This window comes from Nomascus leucogenys, chromosome 13, assembly GCF_006542625.1.
Source record: "Nomascus leucogenys isolate Asia chromosome 13, Asia_NLE_v1, whole genome shotgun sequence".
Classification (NCBI taxonomy): Eukaryota; Metazoa; Chordata; class Mammalia; order Primates; family Hylobatidae; genus Nomascus; species Nomascus leucogenys.
Window position 1 is genome coordinate 1017970 of NC_044393.1, and position 18460 is coordinate 1036429.

Genomic DNA, 18460 nt, shown 5'->3' on the forward strand with positions numbered 1-18460 from the left:
CAAGGGGCCCGGAAGGGGGAGTCCGCGGGAGTGGGGGAAGTTTGGGGAGCAGCCTGGAGCCAGCTGCACCTGGGCAGGTGCTGCCCTGCTGGCCTGGAGAGGTGGTGACCTGTGTCGGGTTGGGTAGGTGGGGAGGCAGCTCATGGTCTGGAACAGGCTGCTTGGTACATCCAGGGAAAACCCACTTTATTTCTATTCAGAAGCATCCAAACAGGTACAGTAAAGCCCTCCCCCACGCCAAGCAGGGGCTTCCTTCTCCACCCTGGGCGGTGGTCGGGGAATCAGGGCTGGTCGGTGCTGGATGGACACCAGCTCTGCCATCCTCAGCAGGCCCAGAACACAGCCCAGAACAGGCAGAGAGGGGCAGGGAGCCCACTCCGAAGCCCACCTGGCCGGCCATGGCACCTAGAGGGAGAGGAGGGGTGGGTGAGTCAATGGCAACCGACGGGGCCCACCTAGCCAGGGGCCTCAGATCCCAGAGTTCCCTGCCCGACCACTTTGTCCCCCACCAGAAGATCTTCAGACACATCCTGGGGGTAACTACAGAGGCCCTGGGGAGCCCCGAGGCGGTCACAGCACCTGTCCCTCGGCCAGCATGGGGCATCCCACCCACTTCTCTAAGAACAGGTTCACACACGCCCTTCCCATGCGGGTGTTCCCACCGTGCCTTGGCCCTGGGTTGAGGCCAGGCCGGTGTCTCTCTTGTGTCAGCCCAACCCGGCCCACCCTGTTTCCCCAAACGCCTCCGAAGCCGGCTTTCCTTGACCACTGAGGAAAATCAAGGCCGAGAGGAGCCAGCAGGCGTTAGTTAATGCAGGCAGAGCTGTGGTGGCCGCCAGGGCACGGTGCTGAGAAGGACCAGGCCCCAACCTAAGCGTCAAGGGAGGTAGTTAAGATTGACGGGCGCTATCAGTGGGACCTGGGGGCGGGGTAAAGACAGGCTGCTGCTGCCACCCGGGAAGGGCCTGCGTGGGTTCAGGAGGGCCGGGCACGGCCGGCTTAGGGCCACCTCGGCAGGAGGGCTGGCTGCACGTGGTGCTGGGGCGCTCACCTGGCCTAGGACAGGAAGGTGCGCACGCGGCTCCGGACGGGGGCTCTGCAGATGGGGCACAGCTGCAGGCTGGGGGCACACTCAGCACAGACCAGGTGGCCGCACGGCACAAAGACGATGGACACGGCGCGGTCCAGGCACACCTTGCACGTCCTCTCCTCCTGCAGCCGCCGCAGCTGCTCCTCCACATCCCTGGCTCCTGGGGGCTCAAGAACCCACCACGCCCTCTGGGCCTGGGTTGGACTGACTCCTCCTAGGAGGACAGGCCTGCGAAATGTTCCCCACGCCCTGGCCCCCACCCTCTATGGGCCATGGAAGGTCGGGGTCACCTAGCCCTCCCCTGCCCCAGCCCCCACCCCAGGGGGTCCCGGGCCTGCACCTGGCTCCTGGGCGCTTTCAGACTGGACCTCTCTTCTGGGCGTGGGCAGCTCAGGGTCCCCAGAGGCAGGGACTGTGGACAGTTAGGATAGACTTGAGGCCTAACTCCCAAGGAGAAAGCCGGGCCGGCCCAGATACAGCTCCGCAGCCTGTGGGGTCCAGTTCTGGCCAGGAGTGGAGGGGCTGCAGAGTACCCCCGCTCCCGACACTTCTTCCCACCCCTCCCACAGCATAACAGGATCCAGAGGCTTCCTGGAGGGGCCACCAGAGAGCCTGTCCCTTGTCCAAGGCCCTCTGCACATCCAGCCCATCTGGCAGTGCTGGGCACTGTTGGGGGTGGTATGGCGAGAGGCGATGGGCTGTGCCCAAGGGGTAAGCTGGGAGAGAAGCAGAATGGGGCCTAGCACTGGGGGAGGCCCCTGCCGCCCCGCCCCCACCCTCACATGGCACAGCTCCCTGAAGCCAACCCTGGCAGCAGCCTCACATCCAGTCACGTGCCCGTCACTCTCCCTGCTGTCCGGGAGGGTGGGGACACCCAGTGGCCTTGGCCAAGCACAGGTTGCAGGTGCACAAGGAGTCAGCAGGGGTGGTGTCAGTTCTCACCAGAGGGGGCCACAGGGGCTGCGTCTTCCGGTTCTTCCCACGGGTCCTGGAAGGAGCCAGAGACCATTGGTGCCTTGGGGAAATAGGAGGGGCAGGACCCCACTGCCGCCCGGAGCCCCGAGGAGAGGTGGCGCTTACCCAGGAGCCCAGCAGCTGCGAGTAAGTCTCCTGCACACTGTGGACAAAGTCTCTTCCTTTTGACCGGAGCAGGAACTGACAGCTGCAGATGCCCCACAGATGTAGGTTGGGGTTCAGGGCCCCCACTGTCTGCTTCAAGCCCTTGGATCCCCGGGGGTCAGCTTTGGGCCCCCTCCTCCCGCTGCCCTGCAGTGCCCGTGGGCCTGGGCGAGGAGGGCTGCAGTGCCCGTGGGCCTGGGCGAGCAGGGCTGCAGTGCCCGTGGGCCTGGGCGAGGAGGGCTGCAGTGCCCGTGGGCCTGGGCGAGGAGGGCTGCAGTGCCCGTGGGCCTGGGCGAGGAGGGCTGCAGTGCCCGTGGGCCTGGGCGAGGAGGGCTGCAGTGCCCGTGGGCCTGGGCGAGGAGGGCTGCTTTGGAGACGCCTCCACGGGGCTTCAGGGTAGTCCCATGTGAGAGGCATTTCTGCCCCCAGCAGCCCTTCCTAAAAGGGGCCCTCACAGGAAAAGTGGGTACCTGCCGGCCAGAAGCATCATCCACAGAAAAGCCTCCCCAGTGCCCTGTGGGGCCAGGGAGGCAGAGCAGGCCTGGTGTTGGGTCGACAGAGCCGTTTCGGGCCCACCCCCAACCCGTGATCAGACCCGGGGCCCTGTGGGGGCGGCCAGTACCTGGGGAACCACTTGGCATGCTCCGTCCAGGGGTCGTCCCCGCGCTTCCAGCTCTGCAGGCCCCCGCAGCAGAAGAAGCACCTCACCTTGTCCTGCTGGCCTGGGGTGCGGAGAGATGCTGGCCTCAGCCAGGCCCCACCCAGTTCCCGGGCCCCCGGTGTGTCCTTCCAAGGCTATGAGAGCTTCAGCTGGAGGGGAGCTCCCAGGCAGCAAGAAGGAGGAGGGGGTGGGCAGGGGGCTTGGTGGGGGATGTCACTTGCACCTCATTAGCATCAAAGGTGAAAATGGGACAAGGGTGACTGGGGTGCCGGCCAGGATGGGCGAGAATGTTCAGGAAAGGACTGAGCTGGCATTTGCATTGTTCACAGAGGGAGCAGTGGGGCCCCCAGGGCTTGGCACATCTATAGCCCTAGGGCTTCAGGAGCCAGAAGGGCCCCTCCCCAGGTCTCTGCTTCCCCAAGATGGATTCCCAGTGAGAGGAAGAAGGGAGGCTGCCTTAGAAGGCCAGTCTGGGGCCAGGCTTGGTTTTAGGAACTCACACCTCCCTTTGGGGGTGGGGGACCCCTCATCTCTCTACCTCCTGGCGGCCCCATCCCCTCATCGGCATCCATGCCATATGTCACCTACCACTGACATCACAGGTTTGGGCTGCATCGGGCACTGGACCTCTACCAGTCCCAAAGACCCCGGCTCTGTACCTGCCATGCCTCTTGCCTGGCCTTTGCCTGCTGAGCCTTGGACGTCCAGGGAGGTGGGTGAGCTGGGCCTGCCCCTTCACACCACGGCTCCTGACTGTCCCAGCCACTGTCCCCGCCACCAGCTGTCTTAAGTTGGTCCAGCCTTACCAGGATGGTGCCCCCCAGAGCCCACTGCTGACAATGACCTGGCTGTGCCAGTATTTGTAAAGCCCTCGGTGGGCCCTGCTGCCCTGTCCTTCAGCCAGGAAGTGGCAGAGCTGGGACCTGAACTCAGGTCTGACCACATGGTCCGCAGCTGTAGGGCTGAGGAGCAGGCCCAGGCCAAGAGTAGGACAGGTACTACGGGGACTTGATTCAGTTGGGGAAGACCAGACAGTAGCTGCAGGTTGGGGCCTGGAGAAATTCCCCACAGCCTGAGCGTCCAGGACCTTCTGGCTGACCACTGCCTGCCTTGGTCACCCTGATCCTGTTCTTTAAACATCTCCTCTCCCTGTGCAGAACAGCAGCAAGGAAGGTGACGGCCCCAGGCAATGTCAGCCTAACTTGAGGCCTAACTCCCAAGGAGAAAGCCGGGCCGGCCCAGATACAGCTCCGCAGCCTGTGGGGTCCAGTTCTGGCCAGGAGTGGAGGGGCTGCAGAGTACCCCCGCTCCCGACACTTCTTCCCACCCCTCCCACAGCATAACAGGATCCAGAGGCTTCCTGGAGGGGCCACCAGAGAGCCTGTCCCTTGTCCAAGGCCCTCTGCACATCCAGCCCATCTGGCAGTGCTGGGCACTGTTGGGGGTGGTATGGCAGTGCCCACTTCTATCACAAAAGGGTACTTGTGCACCAAGCTGGCGGCCTCCACAGCTGAGACCCCCAGACCGTGGCCAGAGGCAGCCCCTCCTCACGTCCCACCGTCTGAAACACTCAGCCAGCAGAGACTCCGGGGGAGGGTGTCAGGCACGAGCCCATGGGCACTGAAGGGGCTTGCAGGACCACTGCTCCATCATCAGGCCAGGCCCTTCCTGTTGGGGGATGGATGCTACGGAGGAGGCAGAGCCCTGGACTGGAAGGGTCCAGAATCGTGCCCAGGCCCACGGCAGGAAGGCCCCCCCACCCGGGACTGACCTGTGTGGAAGAAGCCAGCAGCAGCCAGCAGCTCGGGTGGCACCTCAGCGGACAGCGGCCAGTCATAGAAAGAGGCCAGACGCAACTCCTCAGAGCCCATGCCGGGGAAGGCGGGCCCCCTGGACAAGGTGGCCCCGGCGCCCTCCTCCTCTTCCTCCTCTGCCAGGGGCCGCAGCTGGCCCAGGATCTGCCCATCCACACGGTCCCAGGCTCTGCAGGTGTCCAGGCCTAGGACAGGGCTGCCCAGAGAGCGGGGTCCACAGAGCTTCTGTGTGGGGCCATCACTGGCTGCCCAGTGGCTCGGCTGTGGTCCATGGTGCAGGCACTTGGCCCTGTCTTTAGGCCCCATGGAGGGAACACCAGATCTGACCAGTTTTGCAGCAGAAATGGGGCTGATGGCCAATCTCAGAATATGCCCAGCTGGCCGTTCTGGAGCTCCTGACTCCCGGGTCCACCCCGGGGACAGCAGGGATAGGCACAGGCCTGCCACCAGACACCCCGGGAGGGGAGTATCCCAGGGCCCACAGCTTTCTGGAAGTGGCCAGGGTGGCCTCTGGGGTCACATGCTCTGTGCAGCGGGGGCGTGTCATGGGGCCCCTGGCAGGGTTGCGGATCCTGCTGACCGCAAGTGGTCAGGCCGTGTCTCCCTGAACAAGACAGGAAGGAACTGAGCATGGAGACCCCTCCCCAGGCTGGTGCCTGCCCCAGGGCTGTGGGGGAGGGGTTGGGGAGCTGGAGATGATGGCTCCGGGGTCAGGCCCAGGGCCTGAGCTGCCCTCACCTCCCCCTCCCCCTCCGCCTTCTTCCCCTTCCTCCTTCCCTTCCCCCTCCCCCCTCTTTCCCTCCTTCCCTCACCTCCCCTCACTTCCCCCTATCTCCCTCCAGCTCCCTCCGTACCAGCCTCCCCAGGTAGCCAGGGGAGAGGCTCTGATGTCCCCAAAAGAGGAGTACTCAGTGCTGGCACTGGAATCAGAGTTCCTGAGGTCTGCTGTGACCCTGACTGCCGGTCCAAGCTCCACACTGCCATAGCTGCCAAACCCCACAGTGAGGGAACAGGGAGGAGGACTTAACCCCAGAGAAGCGGGGGCAGAACAGGAACCCCAGGGACACCTGGGCGGGACAAAGAGGACAGCTGGATGGGGCCCAGACTTCGACACCCCCCAACCCCCGACTGAGCCCTCAACCCCAGCAGACCCAGCTCATCCACCCAGCTGGCCCTAAAAGCCCCCTGTCATCCTTCAGCCACTCTCCCTGGCTGTTCCGTCCTGGATGGATGGGAGCGTGCAGGCTCACAGAGTTTGGAAGAATAAAGAGGAGTTGCACACTGCGGAGCCGCTGGTTGCCACGGGGAGCGCAGGCGGGCAGGAGAGGGTTAGCTGCAGTGAAAACCATCCCTGAGCTCGCCTGGAAGCCTGGCCCGCTCACTTCCCACTGCTGAGCCGTACAGACCCAGCTGCTGCCCACCTTTCACACCTGCCCCCTCCTCCTACTCACGGCAGGTGCTGGGGCTGGGGTGGCACCCGCCCTGCCAGGAGGCCTCTGGTGACTGTTCTGGTCATACTCAGGCCGGTGTTGCTGGGCCCCAGAGAGACCTCCAACCCTTTCCTATCCTAGGCCCACAGCCACCTGGTTTCTTGCAGAAATCAAAGTGAAGGGTGTGGCTGGAAACCCCTCCCAGGCTCTTAAGGCCTCTGGGGTGTCTGCAGGCCCTGCTGAGGATAGAGCCCAGAAGCCAGGGCTGCAGGGGGCAGAGGGAGAGGCAGCAGGAAGCTCAGGAGCATAGGAGGGGAAAGGGCCTGGGGGCCAGGAAAGGAGTTAGGCTAGACACAAGGTAGAACTTCCCAACGTGTTTTCTGGGATGATCTCAGGGTACCACACCTTCGCCCCCTCTCTGTCCTCCAGCGCCCACCGTGCCTTCCCCACTCTCTGTCCTCCAGCTCCCACCTCGCCTTCGCCCCCTCTCTGCCCTCCAGCACCCACCTCGCCTTCCTCCCCCTCTGTCCTCCAGCGCCCACCTCACCTTCCCCCACCTCTGTCCTCCAGCACCCACCTCGCCTTCCCCCCGCTCTGTCCTCCAGCTCCCACCTCGCCTTTGCCCCCTCTCTGTCCTCCAGCGCCCACCTCGCCTTCACCCCCGCTCTGTCCTCCAGCGCCCACCTCGCCTTCCCCCCGCTCTGTCCTCCAGCTCCCACCTCGCCTTCCCCCCGTTCTGTCCTCCAGCGCCCACCTCGCCTTCACCCCCTCTCTGTCCTCCAGCTCCCACTCTGCCTTCCCCGCCTCTGTCCTCCAGCGCCCACCTCGCCTTCCCCCGCCTCTGTCCTCCAGCTCCCACCTCGCCTTCCCCCCCACTCTGTCCTCCAGCGCCCACCTCACCTTCCCCCCACTCTGTCCTCCAGCGCCCACCACGCCTTCCCCCACCCCGTCCTCCAGCGCCCACCTCGCCTTCCCCCCGCTCTGTCTTCCAGCGCCCACCTCGCCTTCCCCCCTCTGTCCTCCAGCCCCACCTCGCCTTCCCCCCCACCTCTGTCCTCCAGCGCCCACCACGCCTTCCCCCACCTCTGTCCTCCAGCGCCCACCACGCCTTCCCCCACCTCTGTCCTCCAGCGCCCACCTCGCCTTCCCCCACCTCTGTCCTCCAGCGCCCACCTCGCCTTCCCCCACCTCTGTCCTCCAGCGCCCACCACGCCTTCCCCCCCACTCTGTCCTCCAGCACCCCCTCAGCATAGCGGTTACCTTTGGTCACTTTAGCCCCCTCAGCACAGCGGTTACCTTTGGTCACTTCAGCAAAACCGTGGGTGTGGGCCTGGGGCCCTCTCAGGAGGATGTGGGCTTCAAGCTGGGTGGATTTGCTGCCTGGTTCCCAGTCCGCCCGCAGTGCACAGGGGAGGTGGGACGAGGGGCTACTGTCTCCAGCCTGCTCCTTCCAGGGGAGGGACACATGCAGCACCCAGGTTTGCTCTGAACTCTCAAGCTAGGGACCCTCTGAGGTGGGCAGGCAGCAGAGGCCACTGCCATGGCCTGTTATGGGACCCTCTCTTCCCACTGCTTGGGGCTGGGAGAGGAGACAAGGTTGGTGTCACTCCTGGAAGTGGAAGGAAAGGCCCTGGGGCCCACTGGGAAGTTGGGGGTAGCTGGGCCATAAGCCGAGCCCCGCTCCTCCGGTGGGATCGCCCCCTGAGGTCCTGTGCACCTCCAAACCCAGCGGGTATTTCTCCGCACGCATCCCAGTGCCATCCCAGTGCGTAACTGCGCAGGGAGCCACCGAGGGGTGCTCAGCCGCTTTGCCGTGCATGGCCGGCCCAAAATTCTCAAAACAAGGACTATCCATATGTTGCTTATTTAATTAAATAAAAAGAAATAAGGAGCTAAAAATAACGATCACATGCCTATTCCAGAAGTGTTGGGAATACTGGGAGTATAAAGAAAGCGAAGTTCGCTGTCTGAGCCATCCCTGTGGGCACCGGGGCATGTGTGTCTGGATTTGGCAGTTGCCCTGCAGCTTTGCAGGATGACACCGTGGGGTGGGGCAGGGTGCATGGACACCTCTAGGCTTCTTTGCAATTCTGCATCTACAGTGATTTCCAGATAAAAGCTGGGAAAACCCATATGCCTTCTCCCCACTGAGCGGTAAGCACTGCTGTTACTATTTTGCTGTTTTCTTCCGAACATACCCTACACATCTTTGTTTGCTATTTGCCCATTTTTCAAAATGAGTAAACATCTGTCAGTACCTAGGAGGGCCCCCTGTGATGCCCCCTGGGTCCCTGTGAGTCTTTACAATTAAGTCTCCCAGGTGAGAAGATGTCAGATGGGGAGCCGTGGGGAGAGGCCTCCAGGTCAGTGAGAAAGGAAGCGCTGGGCCCAGCAGGGACTCCCAGAAGCCCCAAGACCCCACAGCAACCGGGATTTGCAGCTAAGGGAGATGCTGGTCTCCCTGCAAGATTCAGAACCAGCAGGAGTTGGAGGAGAATAACCCCAAATTGAGGCCCCCCACGGTGATGGGGACCAGCCTACTAAGGCAGGAAAAGAGGACCATCGTCAGGGCCGGGCTCGGCATTCTCCACCAACAGCTCCCACCTCCCCCGAAGCCACCCAGCCATCCGGGAAAGTCCACGCCCTGAAACTGCGTGTGGGTGCCACACGAATGAGCCCTGCTCTACTCCACGAAGCCTGGGGTTGGGGCCACGTGGGCAGACAGGTGGACCCGCTGGGCACAGGATTCCTATTCCTGTGCAGAGATGGGGGTCTCAGGAGGGGCCTCCAGAGAAACAAACATCCCCCCCAGGGCTGATGCCTGACCTTTCACCGCCAGAGCCTCAGAGTCGCTTCCTGTTAACTTCTCCTCTGGGAATGCTTTGTGAGTCATTAACACTTTAGTATAAACAAGACTCTCAACTTTCTCAGAAGGAAGGTAGTGGGATTTTTAGACAGGGATGGGATTAGCCTGGGATAAGAGGGCTGAGTCAGAGCCTGTGGAGGTCCAAATGCTCTGACCAGAAGGTGAAACTGTCAGAGGCATGTGAACCAGAGTGACTCCATGTTGAACAGGAGCTGGGTAAAATGAGGCTGAGACCTACTGGGCTGCATTCCCAGACGGTGAAGGCATTTTAAGTCGCGGGATGAGATAGGAGGTCGGCACAAAATACAGGTCATAAAGACCTTGCTGATAAAACAGCTTGCGGTAAAAACGCCGACAAAGCCCCACCAAAACCAAGATGGTCACGAGAGTGACCTCTGGACATTCTCACTGCTACACTCTCCGCCAGTGCCAGGACAGTTTACAAATGCCATAGAGACGTCAGGAAGTTACCCTAGATGGTCTTAAAAGGGGGAGGCATGAATAATCCACCCCTTGTTTAGCGTATCATCAAGATATAACCACAAAAGTGGGCAACCAGCAGCCCTCAGGGCTGCCTCTGACTATGGAGTAGCCGTGCTTGATTCCTTCACTTTCCTAAGAAACTTGCTTTCACTTCACAGACTGGCCCTGAATTCTTTCTTGCAGGAGATCCAAGAACCCTCTCTTGGGGCCTGGATCCAGACCCCTTTCCTGTAACAAAACTGTCTCCACAGGGCTGACAAGAATTGCATGTCGGGCTCTGGACAGAAATATTATTAGAATTAAGCATTAATCAGACTGCACGGTGGCCCGCTTTCTCGCTGCTAAACATCACCACGTTGCCCTCGGTCATGACCACTGCGTTCCCATAGACGGGATCCCTGATATTAGAGTCATGAGGCTTTTGTTGAGGATTCCTTAAGATGTTTTTCAGACCCCAAATTCCAGCAACCAGTTTGAAGACCCTCATGGAGGGATGGGATCCACGTGAGAACAGCCTCTTCAGTCTGTCCTGTGGCTTCACCCTGCAACCTTCTACTAATCAATCATCTGCACATTTAGCCCACTCCAAAACTCTGGAAAACCCCAGCCTCAAGGCAGGAGGACTGCTTGAACCCAGGAGTTCAAGACCAGCCTGGACAACATAGCGAGGCTCCATCTCCACAAAAAAATTTTAAAAATGTAGCTGGGCATGGTGGCGCACAACTGTGGTCCCAGCTACTCAGGAGGCTGAGGCGGCAGGATTATGCCAGCCCAGGAGTTGAAGGCTGCAGTGAACTATTGACAGGGGTGGTGGGCAGGGAAGTGCTGGCCAGAGGAGGGCGTGGTCCCCGGCTAGAGCTCCACGCACAGGCCTGTGCCCACGGACCTAGGTGAGGATAGACACACCCTGCCTTCATGTCCAAATGTTGCATTTCCCAAGACCACCCTGCCCTGCCACGCCCCCATCTGGTGCCTATAGAAACCCCGAGACCTAGCGGGCAGGCACCCAAGCGCTGGACACGGAGAGGAACCCATCGGCAGAACACACAAGCGGCTGGACATCGAGAGGCCGTCAGGGGGAGCACGCCGGCAGAAGAGCACACTGAGACCCCGGCAGGCGATCGGCTAGTGGAACGATGCAGAGCTTGGCCGGGATGGCCGGAGGACAGCCCGGGCTGCCAAGCGGCCTGACTCCAGGGGAAAACCGTCTCCCTTCTGGCTCCCCCATTTGCCGAGAGCTACTTCCACTCAATCAAACTTTACACTCATTCTCCAAGCCCATGTGTCATCCGATTCTTCCGGTGCAGCAAGAACCCTGGGATACTGAAAGTCCTCTGTCCTTGCAGTAAGGCAGAGGCCTAATTGAGCTGGTTAACACAAGCCACCTACGCACAGCTAAACTAAGAGAGTGCCCTGTAGCACATGCCCACTGGGGCTTCAGCTGTAAACATTCACCCCTAGAAGCTGCCATGGGGTTTGAGCAATGGGGCATCAAAGAAGCGAGTCAGTCCCCCATCGCAGGCCCTGCGAGGGGACAAGGAAACCTTTGCCATTTCGCTATGATTGTGCCCTTGAATTCTGGAGTGGGACCCTGTCTCAAAAAACAAAACAAAAAAACACCAAAAAAACACCAAACAACAACGACAAACCCCAGCCCCAGATTCCTCTAAGAGATGGATTTGAGGTGACCCTATGATTAACCCCTTCTCTGCTGCAACCCAGCATCTCAGCACACAGACTTGCCGTGTGCATCGGCAGCAAACTATCATAGTTACAAAGAGACAACTGGGGCTAGGAAGGAAGAGAGTTTCCCTCCAGCTGTAGCAGGAGGAGTCATAGACAAAATTCCTCAGACACTGGATTGTGGAAGGAAGAGCTTTATTCGGCTGGGAGCATCGGCAGACTCACGTCCTAGAAACCGAGCTCTCCGAATAAGTAATTCCTGTCCCTTTTAAGGGCTCACAACTCTAAAGGGGCTGTGTGAGGGGGGGTCGTGATCGATTGAGCAAGCAAGGGGTACATGACTGGGGGCTGCATGCACCAGTAATCAGAACAAAACAGAACGGAACAGGGATTTCATAATGCTTTTTTATACAATGTCTGAATCTATAGATAGCACAAGCAGTGAGGTCAGAGGTTGAATTTTAACACCAGGCCCGAAATGTGGTGCCCAGTTGTCTATGATTTTTCACTTCTGCCTATTCTAACTTCTACTTTTTCAGCAAACAAGAAATTAAGTATAAGACAATATAAGGAATGGTCTCCTCTCTGACAGCTAGATGTCAGCTTGCTTTGGGATTCCCTGGGAGGGTCCCAACCAGGACAGTGTGCCAAGCCCTGTGCTAAGGCCATCACCCACATTCCCTCACTGATCTCCTCAGTTACCCTTTGAGATGGGCCCGGAGCTTACTTCAGAGGTGAGGAAACCGAGGCTCAGGGGCACAATGAGTTGGCTGCGAGCGGAGATGCAGATCCAGGAAGCCTGTCCAGGGAGGCAGCAGCAGCCGCTGCGGGGGGAGACATGTTCCCCACGCGTGGGGTGGGGCCGCAGGAGGGTGATGGCCTGAGAACCTACCGGGAGGCCGGGGCTCCTGTGCCCTTCTTCATCAGGGAGCGGAGACGGGGAGTGTGGATGGTTCTTCTGATGGGGGATGAATGATCATCAGGGAGAAGAGAGGGACTCCAGAGACAGGAACTAACTTGTAAGCGATTCCCTTTGGAATTCGAACGATCTCTAGAGGAGACATTATCTGGAGGACGGGTCCATCCAGGTAAGGCTGCATTGCTGCTGCCCTCTTTTCTGAGGTTTCAGGGAAGGGGTGGAAGGTGACTGCGCTTCTCTGTGGTGGGGCCGGCCCCAAGGCGGAAAAGAGAAAATCACAGCAGACCCTCTTCCAGCATCTGCTGCCCTTCAGTGGCCTCTGACTTAAAGCAGTGAGTACGCCAGGGCACCATACGTGAGCCAAAAATAAAATTCTAAGCCTCCAGTTGACTGAATGGACCCCCCTCTTGGCCAATGGTACTCAAAGAAACCTGAAAAACAAGTTCAGGCCATGACAGGAAGGTGGGGGCCAGACAGGCCTCATGAGACTCTCCTCCTTTTGGAGTTCAGGAACAACTGACCAGCATTAACATTAAAACCGAGCTCTTAAGCCTGACAAAACAGGCCAGGGGCAGTGGCTCACGCCTGTTATCCCAGCACTTTCGGAGGCTGAGGCCAGAGGATCTCCTGAGCTCAGGAGTTCAAGACCAGCCTGGGGAACGTAATGAGACCTCATCTTTCAAAACAAAACAAAACAAATTAGCCAGGTGTGGTGGTGTGCACCTGTGGTCCCAGCTACTCAGGAGGTAGAGGCAGGAGGATCACTTGAGCCAGAAAGGTCCAGGCTGCACTGAGCTGAACCACTGAACCCCAGCCAGGATGACGGAGGGAGATCCTATCTCCAAAAAAAAAAAAAAAAAAACCAAACTGACTAAACAGACTGTAAGATCCCAAATGCCAGCCTGACTCTGGCATAACATCACATGCAAACAGGAAAGAAAAACATTTTATCCCCAAATACATTTCTTTGCCATAGTTTGAAAAGGCCCTATCGGCTGGGCGTGGTGGCTCACGCCTGTAATCCCAGCACTCTGGGAGGCTGATGCGGGTGGATTGCCTGAGCTCAGGAGTTCAAGACCAGCCTGGGCAACACAGTGAAACCCCGTCTCTACTAAAATACAGAAACTTAGCCGGGCGTGGCAGTGTGTGCCTGTAATCCCAGCTACTCGGGAGGCTGAGGCAGCAGAATTGCTAGAACCTGGGAGGCGGAGATCGCACCACTGCACTTCAGCCTGGGCGACAGAGTGAGACTCTGTCAAAAAAAAAAAAAAAAAAAAAGAATCAAGGCTGGGCGTGGTGGCTCACACCTATAATCCCAGCACTTTGGGAGGCCAAGGGAGGCAGATCACCTGAGGTCGGGAGGTCGGGAGTTCGAGACCAGCCTGACCAACATGGAGAAACCCTATCTTTACTAAAGATACAAAATTAGCCAGGTGTGGTGGTGCATGGCTGTAATCCCAGCCACTTGGGAGGCTGAGGCAGGAGAATCACTGGAACCCAAGGCAGAGGTGGCAGTGAGCCCAGATCACATCATTGCACTCCAGCCTGGGCAACAAGAGCGAAACTCCATCTCAAAAAAAGAAAAAGAAAAGAAAAAGAAAGAAAAGACCCTGCAAAGCCATCTTGTGTGGGCAAATTTGTGTCTGTAAAGGAATCTCTACTAACATAACTAGCTCTTTCCCCTCCAGGCCCTCCCAATCCTGAAGAGGTGACCTGAGAGTCTAGCACCTTCTAAAGGCCTACACAGGAAACATTTGCCATCTACTGTCTTTAAGGACAGACACCTATGGGACTTCATCTTCGTAGTAAGAACGTCAGTCTCCACAACCCCTTGTCTTAACCCAGATGCTCCTTCCTATTGGTCTTTAGGTAATAACTTAACTCTTTCAACCAACTGCCAATCAGAAGATCTTTGAATCCACAATCCACCCAGGACCCGTAAGGCCCCACCCAGGAGCCGTAAGGCCCCACCCGGGACCCGTAGGCCCCCACCCAGGACCCGTAAGGCCCCACCCAGGACCCGTAGGCCCCCACCCAGGACCCGTAAGCCCCATCCAGGACACGTAAGGCCCCACCCAGGACCCGTAAGCCCCACCCAGGACACGTAAGGCCCCACCCAGGACCCGTAAGCCCCACCCAGGACATGTAAGGCCCCACCCAGGACCCATAAGCCCCCACCCAGGACAGTAAGGCCCCACCCAGGACCCGTAAGCCCCCGCCCAGGACCCATAAGCCCCCACCCAGGACCCATAAGGCCCACCCAGGACCTGTAAGCCCCCACCCAGGACATGTAAGGCCCCGCCTTGGACCCATAAGCCCCCACCCAGGACCCGTAAGGCCCCACCCAGGACCCATAAGGCCCTGCCTAGGACCCGTTAGCCCCCGCCCAGGACCCGTAAGGCCCCGCCTAGGACCCGTAAGCCCCCACCCAGGACGTGTAAGGCCCCCACCCAGGACCTGTAAGGCCCCCACCCAGGACCCGTAAGGCCCCACCCAGGACCCGTAAGCCCCCACCCAGGACCCATAAGGCCCCCACCCAGGACCCGTAAGCCCCCGCCCAGGACCCATAAGGCCGCACCCCCTGCTTTGAGTCGGTCTGCCTTCCTGAACCTGAGCAATGCACACCTCACATGTACTAACTGATGCCGATGTCTCCCTAAAAGGTATAAAACCAAGCTGTCACCCAACCACCGGGACACATGTGCTCAGGATATAATGAGACTGTGCCTCAGGCCATGGTCACTGGTATTAGGCTCAGAATAAACCTCTTTAAATATTGTACAGAGTTTGGCTCTTTTTCTCACACGTATTTTGGGGTGAAATTCGCCGGGCTCCTTCACCATCCTGGCCTGCTGTGGCACGGCCATGCCCCACACCCACATCTGCCTGACGAGGGCCTGGGACAGAGGGGCCTTGGGGGCCTGGTGTGGTACTACAGGGACCTCAGGTTCCCTTCCCCACCCTTCCCTGCCCACATCCTGCTTAGAGATCTGTTTGTGGTGGTAGAACCTTGGGGCGGGGTCCAGCCTGCCTCCACCTGTGGGCCCCACAACCACTGCCTCTGGGCCATCCAGTCCTGGCATTCTTGGGATTCTGGGTCAGTGGCTGCAATGAAAGGCTGGGCTTGTGGTTTCAGTCACATGAGGCCAGGTCCTGCTCGCCTCCGGGCCATGCCGGCTGGAATGAGGCTGGACCTGGAGCCCACATAAGCTGAGGAGGAGAAGGAGGAAAGGGGTGGGAGGGAGGAGGAGGAAAGAGGTGGGAGGGAGGAGGAGGAAAGAGGTGGGAGGGAGGAGGAGAAGCTCCATTTCCTGTCCAGGCCTCAGGCCTGGGTTCCCAGGAAGTTCAGCAAGTGTATGCTGGGCAAGGTGGGCTGGTAACCCCTGTGACAGGCAACCCTCCCTCGCCCAGCCGCACTCCTGCTGAGACAACCCTGAGTGCCCTCACCAAAAGTGGCTGAGCTGGTCCCCTCCTCCCCAGCTTTCGGGGCCAGAGCCTGCCAGCACTGGAGCAACCCTCCCTGTGGCCACAGAGCAAGGACTCCAGGTGACCGCAGGGCTCTGGACAAGTACATCAGAGGCCCACAGGAGGGGCTTCCAGCTTCTGAGGCTGGCAACGGCATTAAGAAGCTCAAAGTGAGACAGGCAGGCTGGCTAGTTTCCTGTTTTCAGATGGTCTGGAGGGGCCGGGCGTGGTGACTCACAGCTGTAATCCCAGCACTTTGGAAGGCTGAAGCAGGTGGGGATCACTTGAGGCCAGGAATTCGAGACCAGCCTGGCCAACATGGCAAAACCCCGTCTCTACTAAAAAAATTAGCCGGATGGGTGGCGTGCGCCTGTAATCCCAGCTACTCGGGAGTCTGAGGTGGGAGAATCGCTTGAACCCAGGAGGTGGAGGTTGCAGTGAGCTGAGATTGCACCACAGCACTCCAGCCTGGGCAACAAGAGCGAGACTCCATCTCAAAACAAAGCAGGTGCAGTGGCTCATGCCTGTAATCCCAGCATTTTGGGAGGCCAAGGTGGGCGGATCACCTGAGGTTGGGAGTTTGAGACCAGCCTGACCAACATGAAGAAACCCCCATCTCTACTGAAAATAGAAAATTAGCCGGGCGTGGTGGCGCATGCCTGTAATCCCAGCCACTTGGGAGGCTGAGACAGGAGAATCGCTTGAACCCCGGAGGCGGAGGTTGTGGTGAGCTGAGATCGTGCCATTGCACTCCAGCCTGGGCAACAAGATCGAAACTCCGTTTCAAAACACAAACAAAAACAAAAATAAACTCAGGACCCCAATTCACTCTGCCACAAGAAAAAAATTAAACTAAAAGCTAAGTCATGTGAGAAGCTGCCTTTCTTTTTGTTCCTAAGCAGGTAGTTACAGATAACAGGTGAAGCATCTCTACAGGAGACGTTCACCTTATTTCATGCCAGTGCAGGTTTCCGAGCATGAGAGGAACACACAGCTGACGATTCCCCTGCCTGTTCCTCTTCTCTTGCAGCATGTGATTCCCAAGGCCTCCCTCTTGCCCCTCCAGCCTGCTTCCCCCCCTTTAAACGGTGGAGCCCTCAAAAGCGTCTTTGGAGAAAGGCACAGACCGCAGACTAAAAGGACATGTGACTCCACATGCTCTTCTTCTGGGCACGTCCTTAACCTTGGCAAAATAAACGTCTCGATCGATTGAGCCCTGCCTCTCATGCTTTTTGGTTTACAGCCTCCTCCCCGAGTCTTAGGTGGAGCTCTCCAGAGCAGATCCCAAAACAAAAATGAGCAGTAGGTACGTTCCCGAGGGGTCACTGCCCTGGGCACCCTGCTGAGGGCCTCCCAGAGCCCAGGGACTCCCCGGGTGTCCTGCCATGGGGCCAGCATCCTGGCGCAAGTCCATCCTTCTGGGCTTTGGCTGCAGTGAGCGCTGGCTCCTAGAGAGCCACAGGTAGAGTCGCAAGAGGCCAGCAGGGAGCATGCTGAGGAGACCAGCGTGGGCCCAGAGCAGGCCCCACCATGGGCTTCTCCCCACCTGCTGGACTGGGCTGGGCTGGATGCTGACCCGACCATGGGTCTCAGGCTGGATGGTCAGTGTTCCTCAGTGCCGCTGCAGCTGTCTGGACCACAGCTCCCGTGGCTGTGGCCCCACTTGGGTCCGTTAGTCTGATTTATTTTCCTGGCATGCCTGGCCCAGGCCTGCGGGGGGCAGAGGTGGGGAGAAGCTTATTCAGTACAGCTGAGCCTGGCTCCTTCCTGCAGGTTCCCAAGCCCCCGCGGCTTGCGAAGCTGAGCTGAGAGGCCACCTAAGGCCAGGGATGGACAGAAGGCCTGTATTAACGGGGAGGGCGGGAGGATGAGAGCAGCAGGCCTCTGTTCCCACAATCCTGCAGAGCCCAGACATCCACCGAACAGCCCTGCTATCTGTGAGCTTCTGGGCATCATTTGAAAACATGAGATGCGCCACCTCTGGCCCCAGATTCCAGCCTGGGAATCCAGGAGGTGGTCGGAAAGGCTAGATTAGGGAGCTCTGGGACCACAGGGAGGACTCTGGAGAGGGAAGTGGAAGCAAGAGGCTGCAAGAGGCAAACTGGACACTGCACTCCCCAGCTCCACGCAGCAGAGGGAGCAGGGTGGGTGAGCAGGTCTCAGGAGCTTGTCAACCTTGCTGAGTGTTAGGCACATGTGGAGCCATCAGGCTCACCTGGAGGTTTCAGGCTCAGCCAGAGGCCTCCCGAACATGTAGGTCACCAACTCCACCCCAGACTACATTGATTTCTCTGTTGGGGGTGGGTGGGGCGCAGAGGGGTGGACATGTGTGTTAATTAAAGCTTTCTGGGAGTGTGAAGGACCAGCGTTGAGTATCACTGCCTAGAGTCTGAGCTCGGCCGTCAAAGACATTAGCCATTAGCTGCGTGTATCCATTGGAATTTAATTAAATAAAATTGAAAGGGCAGTTCCTCAATTTCAAGGGTTCAATAGCAGCACCTGCTGTACACAGCAGCCCACAAGTTACAGAATGCCCACCAGGTGGGGTGAGCCCCTCTGGCATTCCCTTCCACATGCTGCCTCCCAGCTGGGGAAACTGAGGCAGGTCCCTGGGGAGCTGGGAGGTGCGCGCCAAGGACCTGACTCCTGATTCAGAGCTCCCTCTGCTGGACATAAAGGAGGTGACAGCACAGAGGTGACACCAGGGGCCTTGGAGTTGTCCCTGCAGACAAGTGATGACCCAGTGGTCCCAGGCGTCCCCAGGGTGAGCATGAGATTGCGAGGAGCCACACGAGTTTTTGGAGAGGAGGTGAAGCAGGCGGCTTCAGGCAGAGGGAACAGCGTGGCCCTGGGGGATGTGCATGTGGCTGGCATCCTGGGGACTGTAGGCAGATGGGGGTGCAGAGGTGTGTGGGGCTAGCGCACGGGTA

General features: G+C 59.1%; 1 protein-coding gene across 2 annotated transcripts; it reads right to left on the minus strand.

Moving 5' to 3' along the window:
* Positions 1–153: 153 nt before the first annotated feature.
* On the minus strand, positions 154–5352 carry BIRC7 (baculoviral IAP repeat containing 7). Of its 2 annotated transcripts, none has more exons than XM_003280146.3 (7): positions 4642–5352; positions 2832–2931; positions 2171–2252; positions 2033–2078; positions 1431–1502; positions 1052–1250; positions 154–405 (listed from the first exon to the last, which is right to left on the minus strand). In XM_003280146.3, exons 1-6 carry the CDS (start codon positions 4988–4990, stop codon positions 1057–1059), a joined length of 843 nt encoding a protein of 280 aa, XP_003280194.1. In that variant the 5' UTR covers positions 4991–5352; the 3' UTR covers positions 154–405; positions 1052–1056. The 2 variants fall into 2 exon arrangements, with proteins under 2 accessions (XP_003280194.1, XP_003280193.1); XM_003280145.3 differs by having other exon boundaries at positions 1052–1304.
* Between the last annotated feature and the right edge of the window lie 13108 nt (positions 5353–18460).

What these genes read in the sequence shown, in the direction of transcription:
- BIRC7 (XM_003280145.3), bottom strand. Translation starts at nt 4,990, where the DNA reads ATGGGGCCTAAAGACAGGGCCAAGTGCCTGCACCATGGACCACAGCCG. An exon ending in TGCTGGCTTCTTCCACACAG is followed by an intron (nt 2,932 to 4,641) that starts GTCAGTCCCGGG and finishes TCCGCACCCCAG; the next exon opens with GCCAGCAGGACAAGGTGAGG. An exon ending in TGAAAGCGCCCAGGAGCCAG is followed by an intron (nt 1,305 to 1,430) that starts GTGCAGGCCCGG and finishes CTGTCCTCCTAG; the next exon opens with GAGGAGTCAGTCCAACCCAG.